Genomic DNA, 20902 nt, shown 5'->3' with positions numbered 1-20902 from the left:
AAAGTCATTGCAGGAGTTCCTTAGGGTTCTGTCCAACGTCCACCTATTACTTCATCAATGAACTTCCCTTTGATTATTCCACAGTGCCCAGTTCATTTAAAACAGTCCATGCCTACATGTAGAAAGACTTGGAGAATATGTGTGATCAGAAAGATATACTGTCCATGCTACACAGAAAAACAAATGGCTATTCCCAAAATGTTAGAGAAATTAGTTATTCTGTCTTGATTTTTAACAGCAATACCATCACTGAAGCAGTCATCAACATCCAAGGGATCACCATTGATCAAAAGTGGAATTGAACAAGCAATATATACACTGCAGTTACAAGAGCAAGTCTGTGAGTGGATATTCTATAATATGACTAACTTCCTAGCTTTCTTACCGTTGAAAGGCACAAACCAGGAGGGTGATAGAAATCTGTCCATATATGGTTAAGTGAAGCTACAACAGCACTCAACAAGTTTCACATGATCCAAGGAAAAGAAGGTTGTTCAATTCGTGGTCCATTCACCACCACTTAAAAATTACCATCCAAACTAATGAATACATGGTTTCAACACACTGAAGCAACTACGAAAGGTTCCTTTAAAACCTTTCAAACCCACAACATCTACTGTTGAGAAGAATAAGGACATTGAGTAAACACTATCATGTGAAGGTTCCATTCTAAGTCACAAGCCACACTGATTAGGAAATATATCACTGTCTGATCATCATCACTGGGTCAAAATGCTGAACTTTCTTTAACATTATAAAGTACCTACACCACAAGGACTGCTACAGTTCAAAAAGGCAGCTCAATACTAGCTTCTCAAAGATCATTTAGGATAGATAATAAACGCCAACCTAGTCAGCAACACTCAAATCGCATTAAAAAGTAGAATAAAATGGACGTTGTGGGATTGAGGATCCCACTGCATGTAGGGATATGTGATGAATTTCCCATATGCAAAGAATTTTCAGACTTGGAATGGCTCTGCTTCTGTTATGATCTGGACTGTAGATGTCATTCATATCCAACATAACTGTATTGAGAAATGCCACGTTAATGGAGGAAAAAATACACACAGGAAAGAACAGGCAAATGTGAGGGCCTCCAGCCATCATTGGTTGGAAAATGTGCTTCAGTGCACCAAGGTAACAATCTCTTGAATTAAACAGGTCAAGAATAAGCTTCCCAAGTAATAATGAGCAATTTTAAAAACAAAATAGATATAATAACACTTCTTACTGGAATTGCAACAGTTATGAGATTGCTGACAGTAATACAGAAAGAAGAACTGAGGACCAGTTTTATGCAATGTGGGATTCAGAGATTTCAACACAAGTACAGTATCCAAGTAACTCTAATACTGGACCAGCAATACTGAAATCCTGAAGTGAAATCCTACCACAGCAAGTTGTGAAACTTGATGCAGTAAATCAGGCAATTTGTCGCATCAGAAAAGTAACTGCCTGATTGATGACCCAATGTTCTTCATCTGCCATAATTTGGCCATATGACTTCAGTCTCAAAGATCTGAATGACTCAATGCTCCTTTAGCATTTAGTGTAATGTCAATCACATTCCCAAAATAAATACGAAGCAGATAGAGGGCAGCACTTAAATTTGAAAGAAAATTTTTAATTCAACAACAGCTTCCTGGCTGCTTCCATTGTTGGTCAGAATTACAACAAGTCCTGCGGCACAAGTGGATGTGACCTTAAAGACTTTGGTGAAGAACAGATCTAGGTCCTTTGACCAACATTAAAAGTAGGTAGATTTACTGTCCTTTATCCTTTCCTCAAAATTGCAAAGCTCAGATTCCAAGATTTTCCTAACAGCAATCATAACATGGCAAGATATTACAACCTAAGATCATCAGGATACCCCAACAGTTCAAACTGTACCTTGCATTGTACTATGATGGTCAATAAACCTTCCAGTTTGACCACACGACAACACTAAATTAGTTGATCTCAACTGGGTGATGCTGTGACCATTATAGATGCCTACGACATATATGAAGAACAGGTTTTCAATTGGACTTCAATGAGAATATTCACATGACATATTCACAAATAAGAGCAATTTGGGTCTTGGTATTGAAGGGATATCAGTGACATGATCATAAAATCACACTCTTGTCATGAGTCACCACTTTTAGAAGGGCAGATCATTGGAAGCATTGGGAAAAATGAGTAGAAAAGAATGAGGCATATTTTTAAATTAAAATTAGAACTTGGCCATTCAGAAGCAAAGTCAGGAAGCAGTTCGTCTTAAAAAATATAGGAAGTGTGTGTCTAGACATCCCACCTTAATTGGTGAGCCTAGGTCAATGAACCTTTCAACTGGTGAATGATTGATTTCTGTTGGCAAGCGTCTTTGTAATAGACCATAATGGAGAAAAATGGAGTTCAATAGTGGTCCAGCTGAAAGTGACAGGGAAACATGACATGAATACATTCAATGAAAGATTCGTCCAAAGAAATGTTGGCAGGAGAGATTCATCAAGCAATCATGCAAATTAGCACCGTAATATGCTCTTGAAGTATGATAACAAGGAAACTCAGATTATTCACTGCACCAGATTATCGTCACTAATTTAATGATATGATTGTCTCAAGAAGATTATAAAAATTAAGTTTACACTTACCTCTTTGGACAAGAGCAATGTCTGCACAGGCTCAGAGTCAGGGAAAATCTGGACTTCTTCAATTATATGCATTTCATTACCATAGTTAATTGCTTTGTGCAATAATCCTTTATCTGAAAAACAATGTACATTTTAGAAAATCAATTTTACTATCTGTAAACAAAACCTAGCATTTTAAGTGTTACAGCATTAGAGTTGGCACATCATCTATTCCTGGCCTTTTAAAAATATCTTTGCAATTTCTTTGAACAAACAGGTATGTTCAGGAACTAGGGGAGGCTGGATAGCAATATTAATTAATCCTCTCTCTGTTGGCATTTTTTGAGTTTATTGCTTGGTGAGCCCAAGGTGGAGGGAACCTTTTTGAAAAACAAGCAGAAGAGTGAGATCTCTTTAACTTGGGGCTGGCCAATGTCAACTGCTGGGACCTGCAAATTCAGAGTACCAACTTATCCTTCACAAGATCCTTTCCACTCCTATTCAGAGATCCTTTGGATCCTAGAATTTGGCCAATCAACCAGTGACAATATCTAATAGTAGAAAATATAGCCTTGAATGTTTGCTTTGGCATCATGTATTTGGGTTCCAGGCACCATAATTAAAGAAAGTCAGCTTGCATGCTGCGATGGTGGAAAGCATCAGCTTAGGATCCTCCACATAAATTTAAGGGTAAATTTAAACTGCAAGGTAACACACTACAGTACATAACAAAATCAGAGCATTACTGATGGACTGCCATCATTTAAATCATGTTAATCAAAGGTTCTGTTTGCCTAATGGCTATATTTAGAAGAGGCATTTAAGGGCATGTAAATGGTCATTGGATAAACTTACGGATGAAAATGGAGTAGTGCAGGATAGATGGGCTGGAGATTGGTTCCACAGGTCGGCGCATCATCGAGGGCCAAAGGGTCTGTACTGTGCTGTAATATTCTATGTTCTACCTCCCAAGGCCAATACTTAACTCTTAACTTTTCAAAATTGCATCTGAGTTTGCAGTGTAGAAATTGCTATGTTTCCTAAATTACAACAGTACTAACAATTCAAAAGCAATTATTTTGGCTGTAAATTACTTCAAGGCATTGAGGTAATGAAAGGTGTTATACAATCAGAGTCCTATAGCACGGAGACAGCCCCTTCGGCCCAAACTGGTCCACGCTGACCAAAGTGTCCATCCACGCTCAACCCATTTCCCTGCATATCCTTCTAAACCTTTCCTATCCATGTATTTGTCCAAATGCCTTTTAAATGTTGTTAAATGTACCCAGCTCAACAACTCCTACTGGTAGCTAATTCCAAATCCCTGAAAATTGCTACCCAGGTTAATAGGACTGTTAAGAAGGCATATGGTGTGTTGGCATTTATTGGTAGGGGCCATAAAGGTCATGCTTCAGCTGTACAAGACACTGGTAAGGCTGCACCTGGTGTCTTGCATGCAGTTCTGGTCACCGAATTCTCGGAAGGATGTGGAAACTTTGAAAAGGGTTTAGAGGAGATTTACTAGGATGTTGCTTGGTATGGAAGGAAGGTCCTACGAGGAAAGGCTGAGGGAACGGAGGCTGTTTGCATTGGAGAGAAGAAGGTTAAGAGATGACTTAATCGAGACGTATAAGATAATCAGAGGGTTAGATAGGGTGGACAGTGAGAGCCTTTTTCCTGGTATGGTGAAAGCGAACATGAGGGGACATAGCTTTAAATTGAGGGGTGATAGATTTAGGACAGATATTGGGGTCGTTTCTTCACTCAGAGTAGTAAGGGTGTGGAACGGCCTGCCTGCAACTGTAGTAGACTCACCGACATTAAGGGCATTTAAATAGGCATTGGACATACATATGGATAATAATGGAACAGTGTAAGTTAGATGGGCATCAGATTACTTTCACAGTCAGCGCAACATCAAGGGCCGAAGACCTTGTACTGCTCTGTAACATTCTACATGCATACCACCCTCTGTGCAAAAGAGTTGCCCCTCAGGTTCCCTTTTATTCTTTCCGCTTAACCTTAAACTGATGCCCTCTAGTCCTTGATCTCCCCCCCCCCCCAGTCTCCTATATTCTAATGAAAAGAGCCCTAGCATGTCTCACCTTTCCCTATAACTCAGACCATTGAGTCCTAGAAACGTCATTGTAAATTTCTTCTGCAATCTTTCCAGTTTAATAACATTCTTTCTGTAGCAAAGTGACCAAAACTGAACACAATACACTAAGTGCAGCCTCACCAACATCCCATACAACTGCAACATAACGTCCCAACTTCCAAACTCAGTGCCCTGACTGGCGAAGGCTAGTGTGCCAAATGCCTTCTTCCCTGCCCTGTCTACCTGTGACTCCACTTTTAGAGAACCGTGCACCTGAATTCTAAGGTCTCTCTGTTCCACTACACTCCTTAAGGGTCTACCATTCACCATAAAACTCCGACCTTGATTTGAATTTCCAAAATGTAAGACCTTACACTTATCTGTATTAAACTCCATTTACCATTTCTTGGCCCACTTCCCAAGCTGATCAAGGTCCTGTTACAATTTCTGATAACATTCCTCATTGACCATGACACTGCCTACTTTAATATCTGCAAACTTACTAATCATGCCTTGCACGTTCTTATCCAAATTATTGATATAGATAACAAACAGTAATGTGATCAGCACCGACCCCTGAGGCAATCCACTAGTAGCAGGCCTCCAGTCTGACAAGCATCCTTCCCCTATTACCCTTCGCTTCCAACCATTAAGCCAATTGTGCATCCAATTTGCCAGCTCACCCTGGATTCTATGTGATCTAACTTTCTAGAGCAGCTAACCACACGGAACCTTATCAGAGGGCTCACTAAGACTACATCTATTGCCCTACCCTATCCACCTTCCTGGTCACTTCAAAGAATGCTAACAAATTTGTGAAGCATGATCTCCCACACACAAAGACATGCTGACTACTGCTAATCAAAGCCTGTCTTTCCAAATGCATGTATATCTTATCCCTCAGAATCTTCCCAAATAGCTTCCACACTGCACACATTATTTTATGTCTAATTTACCTACCCTACTGTTTTGGATGTGGAACAGCTAGTCAAGAGGAAGGAGGAAGCTTACTTAAGGTTGAGGAGGCAAGGATCAGATAGGGCTGTAGAGGTTTACAAGGTAGCAAGGAAGGAACTGAAGAATGGAATTTGGAGAGCTAGAAGGGGGCATGAAAAAGCTTTAGCATGTAGGATTAAGGAAAAACTTAAGGCATTCTGCACTTATGTCAGGAACAAGAGGATGGCTAGAGTACGGGTGGGGCCAATCAGGGATAGCAGAGGGAACACGTGCCTGGAGTAGGTGGTGGTAGGGGAGGTCCTTAATGAATACTTTGCTTCAGTTTTCATAACTGTGAGAGAATTTCCCATTTGTGAGGCCAGCATGAAACAGGCTGATATGCTCAAAAGGTTGATGTTAAGGAGATGTGCTGAAAATTGAGAAACAAAGATAGATAAGTCCCCGGGCCAGATGGGATTTACCAAGGTTACTATAGGAAGCAAGGGAAGAGATTGCTGTGCCTTTGACGATGATCTTTGCGTCCTCTCTGTCCACTGGGGTAGTAGCAGATGATTGGAGGGTGGCACATGTTATTCCCTTGTTCAAGAAAGGGAATAGGGATAATCCTGGGAACTACAGACCAGCCAGTCTTATATTGGTGGTGGGCAAATTATTGGAGAGGATTTTGAGAGACAGGATTTATGATTATTTGGAAAACCACACAGTTTGATTAGAGATAGTCAGCACGGCTTTGTGAAGGGCAGGTCATGCCTCACAAACCTTATTGAATTCTTTGAGGATGTGACAAAACACATTGATGAAGGTAGAGCAGCGGATGTGGTGTACATGGATTTTAGCACAATGTTTGTTAATGTTCCCCACGGTAGGCTGATTCAGAAGGTAAGGAGGCATGGGATACAGAGAAATCTAGTTGTCTGGATATAGAATTGGCTGGTCCGTAGAGGATGGCAGTAGAAACAAAGTATTCAGTCTCGAGCTTGGTGACCAGTGGTGTTCTGCAGGGATTTGTTTGTGACCTCCGGTCTTTGTGATTTTTATAAATGATTTGGATGAGGAAGTGGAAGGGTGGGTTAATAAGTTTGCTGTTGATACAAAGCTGGTGGAGTGGTGGATAGTGTGGAGGACGGTTGTAAGTTGCAATGAGACATTGACAGGATGCAGAGCTGGGCTGATAAATGGCAGATGGAGTTCAACCCAGAAAAGTGTGAAATGATTCATTTTGGAAGGTTGAATTTGAATGCAGAATACAGGGTTATAGGCAGGATTTTTGGCAGTGTGGAGGAACAGAGGGATCTTGAGGTCCATGTCCATTAGAACCCTCAAGGTTGCCACCCAAGTTGACAGGGTTGTTAAGAAGGTGTATGGTGTTCTGGCTTTCATTAGCAGGGGCATTGAGTTTAAGAGCTGCGAGGTTATGCTGCTGCTCTATAGAAATCTGGTTTAGATTACACTTGGAATATTGCACTTAGTTGTGGTCACCTCATTACAGGAAGGATGTGGAAGCTTTAGAGAGGGTGTAGAGGAGATTTACTAGTACGCTGTCTGGACTGGAGGACATGTCTTCTGAAGGTTGAGGGAGCTAGGGCTTTTCTCATTGGAGCGAAGAAGGATGAGAGGTGACTTGATAGAGATGTACAAATTGGTGAGAGGCATAGATAGAATGGATAGCCAGATTTGGAGATGCCGGTGTTGGACTGGGGTGTACAAAGTTAAAAATCACACAACACCAGGTTATAGTCCAACAGGTTTAATTGGAAGCACACTCGCCTTCGGAGCGTCGCTCCTTCATCAGGTGGTAGTGGAGGGCTCAATCCTAACACACAAAATTGTGGCAGCTGGGATCAAGGGAGGTATATAGGGGATACAGGCGTTTATTGAAGGAGGAAATCAGGAGGACAAAAAGGGGCCACAAAATAGTCTCCACAGAGAAGAATAGGGTGAATCAAAAAGGGTGAATCCAAAGAGGTTATTTAAGTATATTAAAGAAAAAATAACTAGAGACAGAATAGGACTCCTCAAGGATCAAAGAGGATTTCAGGAAGAAACAGAAACGGTGAAAGCAGAAAAACATTTGGTACCTGCATTATTGAAAATACAGAAAATCTTCCAGAAATACTAGCAAACTAAGGTACTTGTAAAAATATGGCAATGAAAGAAATTAATATTAATAGAGCAGTACTCCAAATGTTAATTGGATTGAAAATTATTAAATCCCTTGGTTCAGAGTGTTGATAGAATCATAAAATCCCTACAGTGCAGATCGACTGCACTGATAATCCGAACAGCATCCCATCCAGGCCCGCTTTCCATCTTATTCTGGTAATCCCACATTAAACATAGCTAACCTATTGAGCCTACATATCCCTGGACACTATGGTGGAATTTAGCATTGCCAATCCACCAAACCTGCACATCTTTGGCCTATGGGAAGAAACCAGAACACCTGGCTGAAACCTACGCAGACATGGCGAGAACATGCAAACTCCACAGACAGTTGCTCAAGGCTGGAATTAAGCCTGGTTCCTGGTACTGTGAGGCAATAGTGCTACCATGTCACTCATGACGGAGGTGTTCATTACAATATGGATGCAGTGGTGGTTACCTTTCAAAATCCCAAAGATTCTGTAAAGGATCCTAATGACTGCAAAATAAAAATGTAACCTTACTATTCAAGAACTAAAGATCTGTTTATTCGGTGTCAATACTAGGGAAAATATTAGAATGTATTATAATGGACATGATACGGTGACATTTATTAAAATATGATTAAGAGGAATGCACATAGATTAAGAAGGGAATTTTTGGCCTCATAGATTAAGAAGGGAATTATCTAAGCTGGATATATTTGCCATAGAGGGGATGTAATGGAGATTCACAGAATAATCTCTGGGGTGGCTAGTTTGTTTTACAAGCAGAGATTGAGACAACCAGGGCTGCATTTCCAGTAGTTTAAAAAAAAATGGGTGGCTGCAGCTAGGATGCTTCCCCTGGCTGGTGAAGATATATCCAGAGGACAGAAAGAAAAAGGGGTAGAATATTCAAGATGGAGATAGAAGGAATTTCTTTATTCAGAGGGCATTGACTCTGCCTGCGGGCTGTCGCAGCTCAATTATTGAGCATGATAAAGACAGAAGTCAATAGGTTTCTTGAAAATAATTACATCAAACAGTTAAGCAGATAGCATGAGGAAAGTGATGTTGAGGTAGACAACCCGCTATGGTCTAAGTGACTGACAGAAGGTTCAATGGGCTGAAAGGCTTTCTCCTGTTCCCATGTTCCAAAACACAGAATTTCTTGACAAGATTTAATATTAACATTTGATCTTCCTAATTCTGTCTTCCATTTTTATTATTTCAGTAATAACTTGAAATTGCTTTAAGTAACAGCCTAAATTTTAAATTGAACTTTCAGATTTCTATTTTGTTAAAATTTGAACATTTATTTGTGTCTCAAATGTTGCTTGTTTGAACAATTAGGTGCCTCAGAATTATAGGCTGGATCATCCTCCTGTGTATTTTATATATAGTTAAACATAAAGAATACTTAACTTTTTTTTCTGGGAGTTATGTCACTAGAGTCATCACGCTAATACTAGCTCAAGCTGAAACTGGGCTTTTTGCTTGCTTCTCTCTCAATGTCGGAAGAACAGAAGAACTGATCATTGACTTCAGGAAGAAAGGACAGGGGCATGCCCCTATCTACATCAACAGAGCTGAGGTGGAGAGATTCGAGAGTGTCAGGTTCCTGGGAGTGATGATAACTGACGAGCTGTCCTGGACTTTTTTTTTTTGATTAGATTAGATTACAGCGTGGAAACAGGCCCTTCGGCCCAACAAGTCCACACCGACCCGCCGAAGCGCAACCCACCCATGTCCCTACATTTTACCTCTTACCTAACACTACGGGCAATTTAGCACGGCCAATTCACCTGACCTGCACATCTTTGGACCGTGGGAGGAAACCGGAGCACCCGGAGGAAACCCACGCAGACACGGGGAGAACGTGCAAACTCCACACAGTCAGTCGCCTGAGTCGGGAATTGAACCCGGGTCTCTGGCGCTGTGAGGCAGCAGTGCTAACCACTGTGCCACCGTGCCGCCCACCCTCACACCCCGACTTGCCATGTAGATGTGACAGTAAAGAAGGCACGTCTCTTTTTCTTCAGGCCACTTAGGAAATTTGGCATGTCCAGAAAGATCCTCACTCACTTTTACAGATGAGCCATAGAAAGCATACTAGCCTGGTACTGCAACTGCTCTGCCCAGGGGCCCAGGATCGTGAGAAATTACAGACTGTTGTGTGCACAAGCCACTATGGATGCCAACCACCATTTATATTTCTCTTTGCCACAGCAAGGCTGCAGACATCAAAAATCCCTCACACCCCGATAATGCTCTCATGCAAACTCTTCCGTCAGGCAGAAAATACAGAAGTGGTTATTAAACTGCTGAATGGATCTCTCTAATTTCAAATCTAATGTTGATCTTGCTTTGTTTAACTCTTGTGCAGCTGTAAACTTCTATGCCTCAAGCACCCAAACCCTTTTACTGTATTTAGGTACATGTGCCTACAATATATCAAAAAACCAAAATCACTTTGGAGCTCACATGAGAACTGGTCTTAAACAGTGTAAATAGATAACAGCGAGATCTATTTCTTTATCAGCCAGGAACGCCAATAATGTCAGTGATTACAGAGAAATTGGTTTCCATTTATTCAGGTTTTAGGCTTCAAGTAGCACGTTGAATTCTATCGTAAACTATTCTATGGTTAACATGGCTGAATGCTCAAGTGTTTCTTTAATGCACAGTAATAGATCAAAATTTATCTTTCCAATAAAAAGTATATTCTGCAGTATTTTTGTACCAATTAAGGTAATGTTTTTATAGTTTGGGCAGAATCAACAAAATTAAAATACAAAAAGTACAGTAGAAATTCCAGCATATCCAGGAGGATGGGCAACGACAAAGACATAAATTTGAAATTGAATTAACTGTTTCTTGAATAGCTTAATGAGTAAATATGATCATTATTCAATCCCAAATGATTTGAGAGAGGTGATAAGGCACTATATTTTTCGAAAAAGATTTGAAAACTAATTTTTCTATGCAGCATCCCATGCCTTGTTTGGCCACTGCCCACAATGTTCTGTAGTTTTGTTTGTCCATAGTTCACTGTGGCGCTCTGTACTTAGCCCCCTAGTGTACTCCCATGACTATGTAGCCAAATTCCTTACAAACGCCATCAACAAGTTTGTTGGTGACACCACCGCCAGATATCAAACAATGATGAGGTAGAATACAGTATTATGAGGTTGTAGGTATACTGTAGTTTTAAGAGAGTTGAAAGGCTGGCAATGACTTAGCAAGCATACAGAGTACTGGAAAATTTTAAATGTAACATCTGGTTGAACAGTAGCTGGGTTACTATGAGACAAAATAAATTCAAATTCGGCCAATCAGCTTAATTATGCCCCAAGATACCACATTCCAATCAAGTTTGAATTTAGTATGTTGACAATATTAAAATCAATGAAATGATCCGAAGTTTCGGGGTATAAATATCAGACATTTTGAACAGTTAGCCAGAGCAGCAAAGAGCAGCAAGCCACCAACAAGTACAGACTGCCAGCAGAACTGGTACCTTATCTATCAAAGACCTGTGAAGTAGAATCCTATGAAGTGGAGAAGACAGAAAAACCTACAGAGGAAACACAACAAAGCTGACTGGTTTTGAAACGTGATTATAATATTTTGTAAATCGTAATCGGGATTTTTGTTTAAACGGGACTAGTATTATAGAGGGGGAGGTACAAGATGGGTATAAGAGAAAGGAGTTGTAAATAGTTGTTAGTTAATATTCTCTGTTAGACTTAAAAGAATAAAGTTGTTAATTTTTACTTTAAATAGTGACTTTTGCCTATCGAATTTTAACAGATTACAGCGTGGGGTGAATCTTACCTGTGTTGCTGATTTAAATTAGCAGAGGGGTTCACCCCGTGTCATAACGGGAAGGAAAGAGTGTGCTCGGTGTCATGATGCAACGATAACACTCTCTCAATGTCAGCAAAACAAAAGAACTGATATTGACTTCAAGAAGAAAAGGAGGAGGACATGCCCCTATCTACATCAATGCCACTGAGGTGGAGAGGGTAGAGAGCGTCAAGTTCCTGGGAGTAATGATAACTGACAATCTGCCCTGCTCCTCCACGTAGATGTGATGGTCAAGAAGGCACAACGCCCTTCTTCCTCAGGCAGCTTAGGAAATTAGGCATGTCTATAATGACCCTGACCAACTTTTACAGTTGCATCACAGAAAGCATTCTATCCAAGTACATTTTGTCTTGGCATGGCAACTGTACTGCCCAGGACGGTAAGAAACTACAGCAAGTTGTGTGCACAGCCTAGACCATCGCAGAAGCCAGCCTCCCATTTATGTTCTCCATTTACACTTATCATTGCCATGGAAAGTCTGTGAATATTAAAACTTCTTTCCACCTGGTAATACACTCTTCCAACTTCTTCCATCATGCAGAAAATACAGAAGCTTTAACTCATGCACTAATAGTTTCGTCCCTGCTGTAATTAAACTCCTGAATGGACTCTCTAACTTCAAATCATACTGATCTTACTTTGCACACTTCCTGTGCAGTTGTAACTTTGTATGCCATGCTCTGTCTAAGCACATGATCTGTACTTTCTTGTTTGCTGTGATCTGTCTGTACTGCTCACAAAACAAAGCTTTTCACTGTACTTAGGTACATGTGACTACCACAAGTCAAATGAAGATTTGCAAATTTATGAGCTTAACAGTCACGAAATAAACGCTTAAAACAAACCTCTAATTAGCTCATATTAAGTTGGTAACTGTCACATGACAGAATGGCAATATTGGAGCGAAGCAAATTTGACACCAAGCCATGTAAGAACAGGAAGAAATCAGTTTTCAACTTTTTTTAAATTGGAGAATTAGAGATTTAGGAAAGGAATTCCAGAGCTTGGAAGGCAAGCGGAGAACCCGGCTTGAGTGGTTTCAGCTTCGATTTTAAAAGCTGGAAGTAGAGACACTGGAACACATCAGGGAGAGGGAAAGTTACCTGGACAATTTATCCCAAATAGCAGGCACATCTCTTAGGAGTTTGCTCAGGTGTCAGGGAAAAGAGGATGTGACTTTGCGTGAGCAGGAATGGTGAGCCAGACACAAAGGTGTATGAGCTTCAGTCTTTCCAACTACCCAACAGCATTTTGTTCAGTTTAATGGATTAAGGTTGAGGTCTACAAGATGGATGAGATAACTGGGTATGGTACTATGGTACAGAAAGCAATCAAGTCAGGGAAACAAAAGGGAATGCAACAATAGTAAAGTGAGAGGGTTTAATACTGTTTTCTGCAGCAAACAGCAAGTGACCAATAACCTGTAGTATCTGCCCAGTGCCAGGGCTTGGGACATTTGCTCAGGGCTCAAGGGGTATTTACAGTGGGATGGGGAGGATGCAGTACCTTGTGGTTCATGTGCACCAACAGCATAGGCAGGACCAGGAGAGAGGCTCTGCATAGTCAGTACGAGAAGCTGGACACCAAATTAAGAACCAAAACCTCAAAAGGTAATAATCAGTGAAGTACTGCCCGTCATCTGCAAAGTGACATAGGACAAATTAAAATAAAGAAATTCAAGTGTAGTTTAAAGACTGGTGGAACAGAGAAGGGTTCCCATTCGTGGGGCATTGGCAAAAGGAGAACTTTTGAGACAACACCATCTGAATTGTGTGGAGGCTGGGTTTCTGAACCACATATCTGGGGAAGTAAGTAGCTCGGAATCAAATTTGAGAGGTTATAGGAAATCAGAAGAGTACAATAAAGGCCAGAGAAAAAGCTACTATTATGGAAATAATAAAAAGACCATGACAGAAAGGGATAAGCACAGATCAAACAGTAAATCAGCAGTTGAGGCTAGAGGTCAAAAAGAATAAATAGGACAATACTAAAGGCTGCTTAGCTGAATGCACGTAGCATGCAAAACAAAAGGAAATTAATTGATAGTGCAAATAAAAATTCATGAGTATGCAGATGGAGTTTAATTCAGATAAATGCGAGGTGCTGCATTTTGGGAAAGCAAATCTTAGCAGGACTTATACACTTAATGGTAAGGTCCTAGGGAGTGTTGCTGAACAAAGAGACCTTGGAGTGCACGTTCATAGCACCTTGAAAGTGGAGTCGCTGGTAGGTAGGATAGTCAAGAGAATTGAGTACAGGAGTTGGGAGGTCATGTTGCGGCTTTACAGGACACTGGTTAGGCCACTGTTGGAATAATGCATTCAATTCTGGTCTCCTTCCTATCGGAAAGATGTTGTGAAACTTGAAAGGGTTCAGAAAAGATTTACAAGGATGTTGCCAGGGTTGGAGGATTAGAGCTATAGGGAGAGGCTGAACAGGCTGGGGCTGTTTTCCCTGGAGCCTCGGAGGCTGAGGGGTGACCTTAGAGGTTTACAAAATTATGAGGGGCATGGATAGGATAAATAGACAAAGTCTTTTCCCTGGGATCAGGGAGTCCAGAACTAGAGGGCATAGGTTTAGGGTGAGAGGGGAAAGATATAAAAGAGACCTAAGGGGCAACTTTTTCACGCAGAGGGTGGTATGTGTATGGAATGAGCTGCCAGAGGATGTGGTGGAGGCTGGTACAATTGCAACATTTAAGACGCATTTGGATGGGTATATGAATAAGGAGGGTTTGGAGGGATATGGGCCGGGTGCTGGCAGATGGGACTAGATTGGGTTAGGATATCTGGTCGGCGTGGACAAGTTGGACCGAAGGGTCTGTTTCCATGCTGTACATCTCTATGACTCTATGACCTAATAGCCATTACTGAGACAGGTTTGCAGGTTGACATAAATTACGATCTGGCTTTTAAAGAGTACGTAATAGTCAGGAAGACGGGAAGCTAGGAAAAGGTGAAGTGATGGGTTTGCTAAATAACAATAGCATTAGCACAAGAGAGAGATGGATGACGTCAGTTCAAGAAATCAGATCATGACAACATATTAAACTACATATAGACTAAAATTCAGATGGTTGAAAATAGTTTAGGATTCATTAATTATTTCAAACAGCAAACATAAACTTGAATGTAAAATTCACATTAAGTGAGAGAAGAGTGGGTCCATGAAAACAAAGGTAGCTAAAAAGTGAACTAGCAACTTAGGCTAACAAATAGGTTAATAAAGATGCAATAGCAATCACTTTTAATATTTTAGAATAACAAGAGGAGGACCACCTCTCATGATTAACTAAAAAAAGTAAAAGCTAGGGATCAAACTTGATCATTACAAATAGGGAAAATAGGTACTGAAAAAAACTGTTGGATCTATGAGACAACAAGCCCTTGAGTTCTGGAATTTATCCTAGGGTCTTAAAAGAAGTGGCGAGTGAAATAGTTGATGCATTGGTTTTAATTTTCCAAAATTCCACACATTTGGTTAAGGCATCAATAAATTGGATAACAGCAAATATAACTCCTTTATTCAAAATGGAGACAACACATTAAGCTAACTGGTTTCTATCAGTCAAAGGCAAGATGTTAGAAATAATTATTAAAGATACCATTGTAAAAAGCTTAAAAAACAAGGTAGAGTCAACATGGCTTTGTTGAAGGGGAGTGACGTTTAAACAATTAATTGAAGTTCGCTGAGGAAGTAAAGTGCTATAGATAAAGGATATACTGTACTAGGATCTCCAGAAGGTATTTGATAAGGTAGTACATTAACAGTAATTATGGAAAAAAAAAGTTCATGGAGCAGTGGGTAACATGAGCATGGATAGAAGATTGGGTGAATTCAGGAAACAAAGTTGGCATAAATGGGTCAATTCCTTGTTGGCAAGATGTTACAGGTAATATGCCAGAGGGATCAGAGCTGGGGCCTCAACATTTTACAATTTATATAAGTGATGGAACCAAAGGTATGGTTGCTAAAATTCCTGGTAACCAATTTATGCCAGATCTATTTCCTGTCCTTAACATAGCATGTAATTGATTCCCTGTACTAAACAGTCACTAATGTCCATATTACTACAAAAACTTACCTGTACCCACAAACATGACATCATAGAGGTCGTTATCAAGTGCCCTAACTCTGTCCACTACAATCTGCATATAGTTTGCATTCTTCTTCACCAATTTTGGTCTATTTCCAATAGGGTTCACTGGGTCTGCCAACAGAGGGTGATCCTTCACAAACTGAAGAGTTTTGTCAGGCAACATCAGTGAGCTGTTGATATTCAAAGCTCTCGCTTCATTGTTTATACACTAGAAAGGGATAAAGAATTTGAATAATGAAAACTACACTCAACAACCATTATTACACACATCAAATGAGTGCAAGTCACTTTTCAATTCAATGAAGAGTCAGCACAGTTGGAGCGGCCTGGTACCTTCTGGGCTCCCAGTCAATGAAATGGTTGAAAAAAAAGTTTTAAAATTAGAATATTTTATTTCCAGACATTCTCATAATTTTTACTAAAGCACATACTTTAGATACAGCTATGTTAGCTACCAAACAGTATCAAAGTATCCAACACCTGCACATAACTATGAATTAGTTATACTATTGATCCCCTCAGAACAGGATTAATGAAGTTTCACCAGCAAATAAAACTTTTTGTAGGCTGCAGAATCACAAGCTAAGAACTTTTTACATACTATGTTAAGGACACTGTGTGCTCCCCAATGGCTGTGGTTAGCACTGCTGCCTCTCAGTGCCAGGGACCCTGGTCCGATTCCAGCTATGGGTGACTGCCTCTGTGGAGTTTGCACATTCTCCCAGTGTCTGCATGCGTTTCCTCCAGGTTCTCCGGTTTGCTCCGTCAGTCCAAAGATGTGCAGTTCAGGTGAATTGGCCACGCTAAATTGCCCATAGGTGTTAGGTGCATTAGTCAGAGGGAAATGGGTCTGGGTGGGTTACTCTTCAGAGGGACGGTGTGGGCTTGTTGGGCCAAAGGGCCTGTTTCCACACTGTAGGAAATCTAATCTAAGTTCTACATCTACATAAACCAAGCCACACAAATCACTGTTAAAATGCAGTTAGAAAGATTTAAACCAGCAAGTAGTAAATTTATAGTCATTACTGAAGTAGAACAGGTGATTTATAAATGGCCAAATCAAACAAGCAGATATTGAATTTCATTTAAAATAACCAAAAGATGAAAACAGAATGATTATAAATACTCACTGAGCCAGGGCGAGGTTTTGGAACTTGTCCATTGTATCTGACCCATTTTACATGGGATTGTTCAAATGTAGCACTTTGCATATATTTCCCTTTAGAGAAAACATCTTCTACATTGGACATGTTAAAGGCACAGACTGCTGATACTTCCAAATTACTCCTGACAAGGTCATAAAGACACATTTTATTACAAGATTATAGAGATAGTCTGCATTTAACATTGCCTCATTTAATGTTAAAAATAAAACAATATCTGAAGGAATTAAGATCTGCTCCTTAAAGTTATTCTCCTTTTATGTATTATTACTATGCATTAGCACTTCTGATTTTACATCATGTGTTCTGTGTCACTTCATCCACATTTTTGGGCATCAGCACCCAAATCGCGCCAGGTGAACTTAGCCTTTTTCTGTGTTTCCTATGCTTCTCAACTGTGGCATTTTCAAACTCAAGTTTTAAAACTCCAGTTCTGTTTACACCAGCAACAGCCACTCCAAAGAATGCATAATTTACTCATCTATGTACACTGTATATATTTGCATGTTTTAGCCACTGAAGTAGGGGAAAGTGGAGAGAGAGCAAGACAGATGATAAAGTCTGAACTTATAAATAAACATACATTGTATTTGATATAACTCAATGACTTAATTTATTCTTCATTTAGCAAAGAACAAAACTGAACATACAGAGCACACTATTTCAACTTGTACATCAGACATTTTCTTGCAAAGAAAAGTAAAAAAGATCACAAGAAAAAACAGAAAAACTGCAGATGCTGGAAATTGAAACAAAATCAGAAATTTTGTTAGGTCTGAGCATTGATAGACAGAAAGCAGTGTAAATGTTTTATTAATAAAGGAACTCAACTCCAGCTTTAATGTAAATTCCTACAGGAATATGTGATTCACTTAAAGAAGCAATTATAGGACAATAAGAAATAGGAACGGGGCAGACTATTTGACCCCTCAAGCCTGCTTCAACATTCAATTCTCAGTAATTAAATCAGAAACCTAACTCAGGACTACCTGTACCTATTCTGTACAACATTTTAGATACAGTTTACCAATGTCACAATCATTAATCCAGATTCACAGTTTCAAACTTCTGCACAGCTCTTTAAACAAAGAAGCAGCCAGAATGTGCACTGGTCTTTAACTGACATCAAGTTTTAATTTGGAGTAATGCTCTATTTCGAATTCTGAATTCAGAAACACAGGATACCTGGGCTGTTATGTATACAGTTGGATGTGAGCAGCCCTTTTACAAAGCTTGTCAGGTGACCCAAAGACAGAAGCTAGAAGACGCAGTCTAAACAGTGATGATGGAGCTGAGACTTTCTGTCTACCTCGTGTTCTGTTTGTGGTTCTCGTGAACAATAAACATAGCAACTGAGGACAGGAGTGGCATCCGGACCACAATCTGCGTGCGAAAGCTGTTGTTTTTCTGTTGGGAGGAAGGGCATCACCCATAGTTAGAAAACAGCACTGGATTAACCTCGAGGGAAGTGGTCAAAAGCAGACTCAGCCACAGTCAACACTAAAGGGGGAGTACTCTCCCAGGAGCTTACTGAAGTCGTCATGGAAAAAGCTTGCTCAAATGCTTGGGCTGCAGGCACTGCTGGGAGACAAGAGTATGCTAACAGTTGGTGAGGGACTGGCTAGCGCAGAGAGAATTCACCAAGGGGTCTTGGGCTGCGACAGCTACTCGAATTGCATGGCAGAAAAAATTCCTGATGGCAGGAAACCAACTGGTGGACCAATTTGGGGTGATGGGATGTTTGATGAAGAGATTAAAAACTTGAATTCTGTGCAGCAAACATTTTAACATGTATTTATAAGCAAACAAAGACATAACGGTAAGGGTTTTCTTAAGTACCACTGGAAGCAAGACTTTCACGAATCTAACGAGTCTGATGCCACCAGAGAAACCAGTGGAGAAGATACATCAAAAAGACTACATGAAGTGTTGGGGAGTTTTGCACAAAAACCACTAAACTATCTTGGAACATTCTAATTTTTATAAATGGGTACAGCATGAAGGACAGTCCATTGGCTAAATTATGGCCACCTTGAAGTTGGCAGTACATTGCAAGTTTGGAAACTACTAGCAGAGAGAGACCTGAATTTTAAGGTAGCTTTGAAATTTCTACCTCAATGGATTTGGTAAAGCAACCCAGTTGAGTGATGACATCCAGCACATAAAATAGTGAAAAATCAACAGAGCACAGTACCAATCATAGAATGCCACCAATGTGGCATCAGTGGCCACAAGGAGTCAATGTGGTGGACTCAAGAAGCCCAGTGCCGCAGGTGTAAATGATGAGCCATATTGTTTAAAATTGCCAGCCACAACTCAAGTAAGAGAAAGGGTGCCTTAAGGTGACAATTCAGAGTATAAGACATAACACTCTGTCAGCCAGAGTGTTACTGGGAGCCAGCTGGGTTTGCAGGAGAAGCAGAAGGCCCAGAGTCAGCAGAGTTTTGGTTAAACAATCTGCTGATACAGGGTGAAGCTGACTGTTTCTGGGTTCTTCCCAAATTAGACGGGAAGACAGTAAAGATAGAAGTGATGCAAGTGCAATGGTGTCTTGGATTCCTGAATCAATACAAAGGGAAAAATTAAAGGCACTGCCATTGAAGCCTGCCAAGATTACACTGTGGATATACACACAGAAAAAGTGGTGCCATTGCAGGGCTGTGAACTGGTGAATGCACAACTAAAAGAACCAGTGCCAAACTGTCTCCGTACATTGTGAAAGGCAATTACCCTGCATTATTGAACCCTCCTTGTTAGCGAAATTAAAATTGACCATAGGGCATGGTTAATAGGCCTGCAGACTCAAGAACAAGTTTGCAAGAGATTTTGGCATAAAGATGCCTTTAAGGGAACCCTGGGTAAATGAAAAGGAGTAGAAATTATGTTTTGCTTGAAGTAGGAGGCTCATGAAAGGAGTTTGAAGACACGACCAGTACTACACACAATACAGCCTAAAGTGGAGGCGCAACTAGAATGGTTGGTGAACCTGGGATAATTGGAGCTCGTAACCATCAGTAAAAGGGTGACTCCAATCATTCCTGTCTTAAAAACAGATGGCGCAGTGAAGATTTGTGAAAACATTAATATCACAGTCAACCCAGCCCTGTGTGTAGATCAATACCCACTCATTGGGGACTGGTTGGGGGAAAACAACTCTCAAAAATGGATCCAAGCAGGCCTACTTGCAGATGGAGGCAGTGAAGGAGTCAATGATAATAGTGACACACAGGGAAGTGTTCCATTACAAGCAATTTCCTTCTGGCATCACATCAGCACCAGGTCATTTCCAGAAGGCCATGGACCAAATTTTGAGTTGATTGCCAAGTGTTATCTGAATGAGAGTTTAGTTACTGGATCCTCTGAAATGGAGCATTTGAAGTCTATAAGCAAAAAGGAGAAAAATGCAAGTTTTAAGAGTCCACAGAGTACCTGCACCATCTAATCGATGGCAAGGGATTCCCAAGACACCAAAGAAAATGGAGGCTATCGTGAAGGCCCCTAGACCAGAGAATGTGTCTCAACTGAGATTGTTCTTGGGACATGTAAATTGTTATGGCAGGTTTGTGTCTGATCTGGCAACCATGCTAAAATCCCTGTAATGGTTGCTGAGAGAAGGGAGGCCGTGATATGAACCAAAGGATTGTGAGAAGGTTTACCAGAAGGTGAAACAAACTCTAAAGAGGTGGGTTAACTCATTTCGATCGGAGTTAGCAAGTCAGTTGCGGAAAACTACCCGGAATGACCTGGGTGGACTTGGTCATGAGACGAAGGACTTGTCATAGAAACTATCCAGAGTTACACCCTTACCTGTCCATGAGGTGGGAGCTGTCCATACCAGACAGCTGTTTTTTTTAAAATGAGAGTTGTTATTCCTCCCTGTAGAGGGAAGGTGCTGAAACATGTGCACCAAGAACACCCTGGCTTGGTGCGAACCAAGGGAATAACCAGAAGCTACCTTTGGTGGCCAAATGTGG

At 40.6% G+C, this 20902-nt stretch overlaps 1 protein-coding gene across 11 annotated transcripts in view; it reads right to left on the bottom strand.

Moving 5' to 3' along the window:
* LOC122561773 (semaphorin-4D-like) overlaps positions 1-20902 on the bottom strand; it is a 269699-nt gene that overhangs the window by 69248 nt on the left and 179549 nt on the right. For all 11 annotated transcript variants that reach the window (XM_043713910.2, XM_087997181.1, XM_087997186.1 and 8 more), the window contains 3 exons: positions 16896-17052; positions 15751-15973; positions 2640-2752 (listed from right to left, as the gene is read on the bottom strand). In XM_043713910.2, coding sequence (XP_043569845.1) covers positions 2640-2752; positions 15751-15973; positions 16896-17052 — 493 coding nt within the window. The remainder of the gene's footprint in view (positions 1-2639; positions 2753-15750; positions 15974-16895; positions 17053-20902) is intronic.

This window comes from Chiloscyllium plagiosum, unplaced genomic scaffold (assembly GCF_037043375.1).
Source record: "Chiloscyllium plagiosum isolate Xiang-an unplaced genomic scaffold, Cpla_swu_hap1 HiC_scaffold_2, whole genome shotgun sequence".
In the NCBI taxonomy this organism is placed as follows: Eukaryota; Metazoa; Chordata; class Chondrichthyes; order Orectolobiformes; family Hemiscylliidae; genus Chiloscyllium; species Chiloscyllium plagiosum.
Note: the sequence above shows the minus strand (reverse complement) of the source record. Positions and strands in the feature narration are given on the sequence as shown.